The sequence below is a fragment of the Vanacampus margaritifer genome, chromosome 20 (assembly GCF_051991255.1).
Source record: "Vanacampus margaritifer isolate UIUO_Vmar chromosome 20, RoL_Vmar_1.0, whole genome shotgun sequence".
Taxonomy (NCBI): Eukaryota; Metazoa; Chordata; class Actinopteri; order Syngnathiformes; family Syngnathidae; genus Vanacampus; species Vanacampus margaritifer.
In genome coordinates this window covers 8,959,720-8,972,054 of record NC_135451.1, presented here as the reverse complement: position 1 = coordinate 8,972,054, position 12,335 = coordinate 8,959,720, and the positions used below count along the sequence as shown (strand labels likewise).

The following is a 12,335-nucleotide window of genomic DNA, read 5'->3' as shown; positions in this document are numbered from 1 at the left end:
TGTTATGATAATGGAATATAATTTGACTGCATGAAGTCAACTCTGGTCAAAAAAGCAGATTTCACCGGCTATCACTGGCACAGAGACAAAAAGACAGACGGAGTTGCAAAGAATCTTAACTTGTGTTTCAAGATTTCTTCTCACTTTCATGGCAGGAGCAAGGGGGTCTGAATTTGTGCTTATACCCCCTGTCAATCATCTGGACCAACACACTGAAGCAGATCTATAATTCAACTACAGGGAAGCTCACACAATTCATAAGGGAAAATCTTTTGGGGGGGTGCGATCTGTAAGAATTTCTTTAGGCTTCTTTCCTTCTCAATGTTTAGTTTCACAGGCAATGCTTGGGCCTCACATTTTGCCAGACCCGAAATCTGTCTCATACAGACCCAGACCTAAAACCAAAACAGATTCTGAACTTGGCGGCGCAGCTTTTGTACTGGTAGTCAGTGAAGTTAAGACAAATTGGATGTGAGTTAAGCCATCGCACGTGACACGTTTCTGCACTGCAGATAGTAAACACTGTGACTTTATAGTGCAGACAGAAATGCAGCACGGGGAGAGACTGAGAAAGGTAGAGATAAACACTACTGTGCTGGAAAAAAGTGGAGCTAAAGACAGAGGGAGAGACAGAGATTACTGCGCCGGAGAAAGTTGGGAAAATGACAGGGTACGCCAGATAAACTCAGAGAAGATACGGAACAAATTACCCCCGCCCCCACCAAAAAAAAAAAAAAACAGTGGACAGTGAAAATAGAGTTTCAGAATCTGTAATGGACTACCTTGTTTCTGTTCATACTTCCCACTGGGAGGACTCAACCAATGAATCTCATACAGTATGTCTAGAAGCTGTGGCACTTATTAAAACTGCAAGAATTGTTTTGAACATATCTCATAGTCCAATATGCTCCATTCAAGCCCCGGTAGGGCAAGCTAGAGCTTATTTCTCTCATTAAGCTAAAATAAATGAATAAAATAAAATAACATTAAGAAATATATAAAAATACTACTACTACTAATAATAATAATAATAATAAATAAATAAAAATTAAGTAAAAATGCATGACTGGTGGAGATGTTTACGACAGCGTATTAGGGCCACGTATTAATATTTTAAAAAAATTGTTTTTATAAATTTGCGAGTTTATAAAGTGGCAAATTTGTGAGTTTATAAGGTGGCAAATTTGCGGCTTTATGAAGCGGCAAATTTGCGAGAGAGAAAAAAGTCCGAAACTTACGAGAAATACACGCAGCATTCTACTCGGATGTTTGCGCCAATACTTTTCATCGGGTTTTCAAATAAGGAGATAATAATTGTTTTAGCAGAGATTAACCATATCATGTTAACGTAATATGTTTTTTCTCGCAAATCTGCCACTTTATAAACTCTCAAATTTGCAAGGTTTTTCTTGCAAATTTGCCACATTATAAAGTTGCACATTTCTGAGTTTTTTTCTCTGAATATTGCCTCCGCCCTCTAAAAAATATATTTACACGTGGCCTTAATACACTGTTGTAGATGTTAAACAGAAAAAGGAAAACTATTATTTTTCCTTCCCTTTATTTTACTTATTTAAAGTTAAGCATTGTATTAGAATAATGTACAATGCTCACAATTTATTAATCCACTCTTATTTTTAAACGCAGTACTAACATAATACAAGCATCCTATTTCCTGCAGAGGATGTTTTATAAAAACATTGTGACTTGTTCGCAGAAACCATAAAACAACTGCCCTATTTGACATAAAAAAAATTTACAAAATGTTACATCAACATCATCATTTCTAAAATGCAGGGCAGGAAATGAAGCAGAGCATTATGTCTGCAGATTATAGGTGTCGTCACTTAAATAACAGACTAAAATCGGAAAGGTTTAGCACCAGCCCAACTATTATCTCCTTTTCTAAAATAGCTTTCCTTGTCCATTTACAAAGAATGTTGTTTTTTCTCCTGCACCCTACTGGCGGAACTGTTTGGTTTTCATCAGGGTAGTTTAGTGAGACGCAACACCGCTTGCATGTATACTTGGCTTTCACGACCAAGGTTGTCTCTCTTTTGGTCAACACACTTTGTGTAATAATCTCATATTACACGGAGGGATCCCAGTTAAATTACAGGCATGTGTGTCCAAGTACCTACCACACAGTGGTTATTTTAAGCCCCGAAAACCAAAGTTCTAATGTCATTGCACTCAACCATAACACCATGAAGCAAACCTAGCGTGAACGGAGCTCAAAGCTTACTTGTGTATGAAAGCATGTGTTTGTCACTTTTCATTGTTATTTAAAGCTGATGCGAGTTTTAGTTTAGAAATACAATACTGATATGAAAATATTGGATGCGTTGCCAAATGTATGTAACGGGTCTCCGACCTTAATTTAGCCACATTTTACTACTATTTAGTACGAACACATTAATATAAGAACAAAAATCAAAAGCATACAAAAAAATAAATACACCACATCACTTAACAACATAAATAAATGGGATAAATGGTATTAAACTACATAACAGGACCATTGGTTTGTTGTTAAGCTTATGTAAGATTCAAAGTTAGCTAATGCTCCAATCATGCTAACAAGCTCCAAGCATGTTAACAACTTAATTCTACGTATGCTAACAAATGTCATAGAGTATTGTGAGTGTATTTAAATCTCCTTTATGGCTGGGTATCGTTTTTTTAAATGGGCCTGATGAATAAATTCGCTACCTAAAAATTTCCCTTTACTTTAACTTGTAGTGTTAGCTACAAGTACAGCACGCTAGTAGCTATGCTTCTACTCTCCGACCTTAATTAAACCACATTTTACTACTATTTAGTACAAACACATTAATATAAGAACAAAAATCAAAAGCATACAAAAAATACACCACATCACTTAACAACATAACAATGTTTCGGGATAAATGGTATTAAACTACATAACAGGATTCAGAGTTAGCTAATGCTCCAATCATGCTAACAAGCTCCAAGCATGTTAAATTAATTCTAGGTATGCTAACAAATGTTATAGAGTATTGTGAGTGTATTTAAATCTCCTTTATGACTAGGTATCGTTTTTTAAATAGGCCTGATGAATAAATTCGCTACCTAAAAAATTCCCTTTACTTTAACTTGTAGTGCTAGCTACAAGCACAGCACGCTAGTAGCTATGCTTCTACTCTCCGACCTTAATTAAGCCACATTTTACTACTATTTAGTACAAACACATTAATATAAGAACAAAAATCAAAAGCATACAAAAAAAATTACACCACATCACTTCATAACAATGTTTCGCGATAAATGGCAGGACCATTGGTTTGTTGTTAAGCTTATGTAAGATTCAAAGTTAGCTAATGCTCAAATCATGCTAACAAGCTCCATGCATGTTAACAAATTAATTCTAGGTATGCTAACAAATGTCGTACAGTATTGTGAGTGTATTTAAATCTCCTTTACGGCTAGGTATCGTTTTTTAAATAAATACGTTACCTAAACAGTTTCCTCTTCTTTAGCTTTAGTGTTAGCTACAAGTGCAGCACGCTAGTAGTTATGCTACTTGCTAGGGTGGCCAGACGTAGGGATTTAGGCCGGACAGTCCTACTTTTCAGTGATGTGTCCTGCATCCTGCACAACCCTAAGCCGGACATCTTTTAATATTGAATAGACGAAGGAGCACAATTTCCTGGCCAAGTCGAGACTGGTTTCACGGTTTCTGCACGCTTTGCCGGTTGTGTTGTGGACGTGAGCAGTCAGGGCAAAGCAGTCACAACGTTACGCGGGGACGGTGAAGCTTAAAAGCAAAAGACGAGCAACAGGTACGTCATCGTTGAAGACATTTTTTCCTTGTGATTTGCTTTTCAAAATAAGTTATGTTTTGTGGCACGTTGCACTTTTACAGAAACATGTCACTGCTTAGTGGTTCAACCCATTAAAGGGAGAAAAGTACCCAAAAAAACAGATATGTTGTAAAGCCCAACTATGAGTTTTCCTCTTCAATGCGTGCCAGTACTTTTTCCCACATAGCAAAGGGCCAAGAGTATCTCCATCAACAATCAAGTCAAATGTGGTAATGTCAAATTCAATTTAACCATCATCTGATTTAGATCAGATTTAACATGGATAATCCAATTTTAATGTTTTTTTTGTGTGCTTATATATGATGACATTGTGTCCCCTTAAATACATTATAGATGTGGATGAAACCGTACCTTCTTTTAGAAATTAGCTATTCGCTCATTATTTTTGCAGGTGACTAATATTTAAGCCTTGGCAGAGGTCTGTGCTTTCTGAGTGCTCTTCTGTTTATTATGCTTTTATCATGTACAAGTGCAGCTTTGTCAGATGTGGTTCTGGCCAGCTTTGAACTACCACTTTCTGGGTGTGTGGCAGTCTGTTTTACATTAACATGTAAAGCATATGGTTTCCTCGGGTGCTTTGTGTCTTTCTTATTCAACGTGATAGATCCCATGGCACATGCAATTGGCTCTTCAGTTGGATGGCAAATTGAGTGAGGATCACTGTTTGATGACGGGGCACTTTGATTAATCACCGGAGACCAGTTAAGAGACAGTAAAGAATAAGCAGGGAAGCACCTTGAAAGCCAAGTGGTTTCACTTCAATGCCTTCAACCTGCATCAAAAAAAGAAGACCGAAAAAGGACAATCAGCACTTTATCTCCTTTTCGAACCGCTTCGTCTTGGAGAGAAAGACAGGTGCCAGGTGTTTTGGAAAGCAGGCGTGATATGTTGATGTGATTCTGTGGAGTTGACCCTGCTGAACTTTCTCTTCATGAAAGTTTCTCTTTATGATTGCCGCATCCAGGGAGCAGTGCTGGTCCCAGCAGCTTGCAAGTACAGTACTGTTTCCTTAAAAATAGGCGGCCATATTGAAAGTAAAGGATACCTGCATAACCCTTAAACGAAAACCCTACATTATGTTTAAACACCATCGTGTTATCCAATATAAAATTATTCACAGAACATACATTACTCAATATATGATGAAGAAAATGAGACTCTCAGACTCCACATTTGTCTCCAATGTTTACAAAACACTACAGACACTTATGTTCATGCTTTATGGTTATGTACTCCGGTTATGTATTTCTGGACTAAAGTCTTAGAAAAACTTTCCGCTATTTTGGACTGTAGGATACCTTTTATCTCCAAACTTGTGTTTGCTAGGTGACCTAACAACAACTGATTTACCACATAAACAATTTCAATCTACACTTGTAGCCCTTACTATCGCAAAAAAAAACAATTCTTGTTAACTGGAGAAATAAACAAACTCGGAATATCGACCAATGGTCTAACCTCCTCATAAATCACATTTTAATGGAAAAAATATCTGCCTCAAATAAAAACCAAATATCAAAATTTATAGAAACATGGTCTACGTATATAGAAATTTTTGCATTTTCTTGCATTTGGCAATTTATTATTATATTATATTATTAATATGGGATTTTTTTAATAGGTTTTAGGTGAACTAATGAATACACACACACTCGCACGCACGCACACACACACGTACATACACATTCTCACCCACATACCAAAAATATATATATATAAATAAAAAAATAAAATAAAAAAAAGGAGAGCAATTATGACATGTCAAATCGAATGAAAAATGCTGAGCTCTCCATAGAAGAAAAAAAATAAATAAAAATTAACACCATCGTGAACGTAGTAACAAGCTGATTATTATGAAATTTAATTGATTGTATTCCGTTATCTGCATCACTCATTAACATGGACATTTCCAACACATAGAAGCAGTGTTTGGTTTTCTTCCCTAAAAAAAAAAAAAAAAAAAAAAAGATGTGCAATTTCAAGGAAAAACATCCCCAGTGTTTGGACAAGCGAAAACAAGTGGCTATATTTTGGCAAACCACATAATCTCGCAGCATATTTATCCAAACAAAGCCTGGTCCAGCACCATCCCGCTGTGGCTTCCAAATGGTTTCTGCATCATCCTGCTCGATCCCTACAATAATACCGGGAGCCTCTAGGCTATTTTCAGATTTCCCAGAGTTCTTTGCTGAAATACAACACTTAGTGGTTGAGTGTGGTCATTCTCACTCAGCTGTGTTTGTTTGTGCAGGTAACATCTGGTTGATAGCTAAGATTAGATATGGAGTGCGCGAATATATATACAATATAAACGGTACATACATTTGGACACGTGGACAAATTCAGTCAATTATGTTTGGATGGCTAAAACATGTCTGAAATCTCACAGTCAAAGGGTTAAATGTAGTTTAATGTGGATGCCTAACCCTGAAGTCAACTCCCATATAGGAAACTAACTCATCTATCAGTATGAGTACTTTAGTCATGATCAAAAGGTGTTGAAAATGTGAAATTTTCTCACAAAAAATGTATTCAGACTGTAACGCGCGGGCCGATTGGCCATGGATGGCGCAGCATTCCCCCCACGAAAACGAAAAAGTCCACACAAATGAAATGAAATTATTTTCTTCGATTTAACTTAACTAATTCCCGAGTGGGTGACGAGCCAGCACCAATTGTCACAAGGCAATATAGAGTTGAAAGGAGTCATAGATGAGTTAGCATGACTCCTTCTTGTGATTAGCTCCAAGTCAACGCTGAGATCAACCAAAATTGCATTGATACCAAAATTCATTTATTCTCTGAACTGTTTCTCACTTGGGTTGTGGGTCCCAGATGTTTTAGGATGAACTGGTCACATAAATAAAAAAATGAATGGGTGACATTTTGGTTAGAGTGGCTACCTCACAGTTAAAAGGACCTTAATTTGACCAGAGTTGTGTGAATGGTTGTTTTCCAATGTGCCCTACGATTGGCTCACGACCAATAAAGGGTCCAAAATCGGGAGGGGTAAGAAGCCCCATAATTACGTCAAGAGGTATAGAAAATGGATTACTTTGTTTTTGTGCTCTTTTTCATTTCAAGTATTTTGGTGACCATTTCTTTGATTTTTGCGAGAAAAGATTTGATCGCCTCAGTCTCGTCAGCTCTTTTTCCGCCACGCATATTGCAACAATGTAGTTAAAAATCCCAATGTCACAAGCGGATGCAGGAGCGAGTACAGATGTGTCCTTCCTCGACAGATGCGTCCTTGACTGTGACTTTCAAGACTCACTGCAAGCCGGAAGAAAAAAAAAGGTCTACAAATAAATATATGAATAAATAATAATCAATTCCTTTTTCTTCTTGTTTTGATGAAATCTTGAAGGACCGTCTCGACCACAGGGAGGATTTTTTTTCCTTTCCATTCCCCAATGCATTGCAACGGGAGAGTCAACACTTGTCTCTCTGGGACAAAAACAAGACCTGAAACAAGAGCTTGTGGTTCCATCGGGTCCTCTCACACAGGTGTGCTAACAAAAGCTCCAAATGGATCCAACCACTGACCCCTGGTAGAGGTCATGTTGGACTCCAATCTAAATTCCTGTCTGACAAAGCCATTAAAAAAGCTGTCTGAAAAGGCTGCCCATCTACAATGCAAGGCCGTAACACAAATCTTTTCTAAGCAAGGTTTCAGTCCAGACATTTGGAATGTGTTATTTCTTGAGGAAAAAGGTGGAGCTCTGATTAAAGTTTCAAAATTAACTGTGGTGGTTTAGCTACTGTAGGTATAACTGGCTTTGCCGTCAAGGCCTTAGCGAAGGCTTGCCAGAGAAAACCCAGAGGAGGGGTATTATTTTGCCCTCAATTCTGACTCAGAGCTGCCCACAAGGCTGTCCCTCACAATTACCCAAAGTGTGACAGTGCGGCGGGGTTCGGTATCGCTAAAAAGCAGACTCCCCTCTCGGTGTACTTGTCTTCCTCAGATCGCCGCAGTCTCTCTATCCCCCTTGCTCTCTCTGTCTCTCTTTTGCCTTCAGCAGTTTCAGCGCATGCAGAATGGACGAGCTTGCCACGAGGTGTTTCCAGGGGTTGAGCCCTTTCAGCCTTTGACAACCATGTCCGTGAAAATGCGAAGCTGTGACCTTGGCAACAGCGCTCATGCCGCTCTACATCCCGCCAGGAAGAGTGAATGTTGCTCCTCATCTACGGCTCTATCTAATTGTCTGCACACCTCACTTGAACTACTCTTAAAGAAAGCTTCCGGAATACTCTTAAAGAAAGCTTCCGGAACTCCCAGAGTTTTTTAGAGGGATAAAAAAAAAAAAACAACGACGCTTAAAGGCCTTGAGAGACCAATCCGAAGTCCTGAAGTATCCGGGCGTTGGTATGCGGCGTCTGATGAAAGCATAAAATCACCATCATGATGGCGTAGGCATTGGCAGAGCGCCTGCGGGGCTTTTTCGGCAAATTCAACATTGAACGTTGAATCTGCGTCGGAGCGTTGTGACATTCGATCGCGCTGATTGGCTGTTAGCTAGCGAATCAGCGGGGCAAGAACAGGAAGTGAAAAATGCAGATAATCAGTAAGGAATGGAAAGCATTAATCACCCTTCGCATTTAGGAGATCAAGAAGACGAATTCAACACTATGGTTAAAGAGAGACCGGCATACCTTACTAGTTAAAGGGTACGGTACGTTAAAAGGATGTGCCGATTGGCGTATAGAGAGACGCCTTAATACCTTTTATATATATATATATATATATATATATATATATATATATATATACAGTATATATGTTAACAACTTTATATGCTGATTTCAAATTATCTTATCCAGTTTTTGTAGTTTTCCAGTGAAGGATTGAATAAAAGAGAGACCGGCATACCTTACTAGTTAAAGGGTACGGTACGTTAAAAGGATGTGCCGATTGCTGTATAGAGAGAGGCCTTAATACCTTTTATATATATATATATATATATATATATATATATATATATATATATATATATATATACAGTATATATATATATATATATATATATATATTAACATATATATATATATATATTAACAACTTTATATGCTGATTTCAAATTATCTTATCCAGTTTTTGTAGTTTTCCAGTGAAGGATTGAATAAAAGAGAGACCGGCATACCTTACTAGTTAAAGGGTACGGTACGTTAAAAGGATGTGCCGATTGGCGTATAGAGAGAGGCCTTAATACCTTTTATATATATATATATATATATATATATATATATATATATATATATATATATATATATATATATTAACAACTTTATATGCTGATTTAAAATGATCTTATCCAGTTTTTGTAGTTCTCCAGTGAAGAATTGAATGGTTGAGACCAGCATACCGTACCGTTAAAGGGTGACGATCGAGTGATGAAAGCCAAACTATGGCAAGATATTGAGACGCAACTGGATATATGAGGTAGGATTTACTTATATATTACACAATACTCTGTGAAAAGCTTGAGGGTGTGCTTCACGTGGGAATATGTATATACATGAGTGAAAAAATTTGCGGGATGTTTGTTTACGTATGTATATCCCGCCGCTGTAGAGCTTTCCGTTTGACTTTTTCCAAGGATGAGGAAGAGTGACTACCGCTACCGACATGGGCAGAAGGTACTTAAAAGTCGGTGTCTGTAACGGTGTGTATTTCCGTCATTTTTCCGGCGTAATCTGGCAACGATCGGGCCGATTGGTGTATAGAGAGAATCCCTAAATTCTTTTTTTTTTTTATATTGATAGGTAATTAACTTCATATGCTGATGTAAGAGGATCTTATCCCGTTTTTGTAGTTTTCCAGAGAAGGGTTGAATGGTTGAGTGCATGTTAGATAACATATAGCAGCTTTCTCATCAGCTTGCTCTGGAAAAAAAAAGGGGAAAAAACAAAGCGGACAGTGTCTCTGCCCAGCAGAATTGAGTTGCACTGGCAGAACCTGGCAAGATTTCACCCCACTCCCCCACTCTATTGACTCTGTGGATAATCTTGACTCCCCAGAAAAAAATCCTTAAGCAGCTGGCCACAAACCTTGAGCTTGAGCGCACATGCATACAATATCTCCCTCCAGCCCCGAGGTTGTTTTTCTTCATTCTCCCCCCGCCTTCTCCTTTCCTCTTCTTCCTTTCCTCTTCTCCCCCAGCTTTTCAGTGAGCCAACATATCTGGTGGAAGAAAAAACTGGATTTGTTTGTAGGGACTTGCAATAAAAGTGCCAAAATCAACACCGCTCCTCTCTTTCGCAGAGACCTGCAGCAAATTGGGCTCGAGATTCTCTGACCCATGCGAGGCCACTGTCTTCTGTCTGAGCCTTGCAGTGAAAACGGAGTGCATGTGAGCGGTTCTTGTTCAAGAAAAATAATAGCGAGCCACAAACTAGGGGTAAAGTATTTTCACAATTTCCTGTGTAAAAACAGTTGCCTTCTGAGAGTTGGTTTTGATTTGCAACCATCCAGTTTATTAGTGACTTCTTTCCCTGATTCCTACAGCTGTGATAACTAAATATGAAGTGTGAGTGATATAAGTTAATACAAGCACAGTTGGTTGCTTAGATTATACTGTCAAAGGTAGAAATTAAGTCAAATCCAACTTCCAGAATCGAAAGGTTCCATTATATACTCGATTTTCCCCATAGGAAACTATTTTAATTCAAATAATCTGCGCCAGTCAAATTGTTTCATACATTTTTTTTATGAACTGCGCAGCCAATGTTTTAAACGACTATCCATTTTAACGTTCTGAATTATTATGCAATGAACTTCATCGCAGTATAATAAAAGGAGGGTTTGGATTAAAGTGTGTGCCTGGAAGGTGAGTCTCTTGATAGATATTATAACATTTTTAATTCTTCATTTCATATATTAACCATTGTTATACATTATTAACATTTTAATTCTTTATATTAACCTTGTCGAGATGTTTTGTGTCCTGTGCAGAGCAGATGGTGTTGATTTCGGTATAATCTGACCTTAAGCTGGGACATACTATTTAGTCTAAAAAAGTTCCTTCTCAGCGCTTTGTGCGAAAACACATTTGGTCCTTGAGAACAGAATCTGTTTCGAGCACGCACTCCTGACTCTGTTTTCGCTACTGCTCATGGAAAAGTACCCAGAGATATGTTTTGTCTACAAATGAAAGAGAGGAGGTCTTTTAACTATAAGAAGCCATTGTACACGCGGAAGAGCTACATTCGACGCTCTGAATCCCACCTGTTTAAGTGATGAATTAGAGGCTGTTAAATGTCCAGAGATCTCTGTTGGATTAAAAAAAATCATTTTTGCAAAGGTGTTTTTTCTTACATTAAATCTGTCTTCAAATTTTGGAACACGCAAAGAGGACAAATACTTTTAATCCTCTTTCACTCTTCAAATTAAGAATACACACATCTGAGTTTGCTTTGTGTGTCCGTTCAATTATTACCGCTATCGAATTATTGTTGGTTTAGCTATGTCAAAGACAACTTTTCTATATCTGAATATTTTTTTGTTTCTTTTTTATTATTTTATCACTGGTACACTGAGGAATCTGACGAGGCAGCGCAAATGAAAAAAATATCCTAAAGTAACACCTAAGCGCCATGTCACATGTTAATAAACATAACATATATTTATTGTGGGAATGCCGTGTAACAACTCCCACATAATATTTACGATTTACACCGTTCAAATTTCAACTTGTTTCAATGTACAGGAGTTTTTCTTGTGCTGAAACATGGATTCAGGAAGACATGTAAAATGACCCTCTCTGACTCAGGTAGCTGCTTATCTCCTGTCCTGAGGCTTCCTGATCTCACTAAGAGGAAGAGGCTCCAGCATACAGAAATATCAACCTAAGAGCGTCTTACGTAAGACATCCCATTGTTTGATAAATCTTGCTCAGTTAAAAGGTTAAAGTGTGAGCTACGGGTTCTTGTCAAACTGATAGCGTTTGGATCAGTGAGATGCCGTCAGTCAATGATGTACACGGATTTGCTGGGGGGGTAACTTGATACTGAACTGATTTAACCTACGGTAAACTGCTTGGGGAAAATGAAACTCGTGACGGGCTAAAAAAATAATTTATAAGCGAGGGTGAAAAATAATCAGAAATGGGCGGTTACATAGCTGAGGTTTCTGTATGCAGCCTTAAAATAATGGTCACTTCCATTGTGCGGCACACATTGTATTTGGAGATAGTTTTTCCCTACGTCACGACTCTCCTCTGCTCTCTTCTTTCCTAGCGCTTCAAAGAGCAGGTATCCACAACCCCCCGGGGCTCGGTGATTGAAAGCTTAGAATGAAGGACCGAAGTGCCAAAGTCTTATGAAGAATGCAATAGAGAATACATATATTATTCAGATGACATTCTAACACTTCTGTCTGGCGATGCTGTCATATATGAACCGGGAATCGTTTCAGAAATTCACAGGAAGTTGGCGAAGTCATAAGTAAAAAGTCATTTTGATAATCATATCAACCAAGAATTGATGTGTCAA

The 12,335-nt window shown here is 38.0% G+C and overlaps 1 protein-coding gene across 5 annotated transcripts in view; it reads right to left on the bottom strand.

Annotated features, from left to right (window-relative positions):
• The window catches only part of LOC144040590 (uncharacterized), a 316,049-nt gene that overhangs the window by 230,607 nt on the left and 73,107 nt on the right, over positions 1-12,335 (bottom strand). For 4 of the 5 annotated variants that reach the window (XM_077554907.1, XM_077554908.1, XM_077554906.1 and 1 more), the window contains one exon: positions 9,894-10,026. In XM_077554907.1, the coding sequence (XP_077411033.1) occupies positions 9,894-10,026 (133 nt within the window). Of the gene's footprint in view, positions 1-9,893; positions 10,027-12,335 lie in introns of those variants that run through there. The other variant, XR_013289773.1, reaches the window with a different exon arrangement.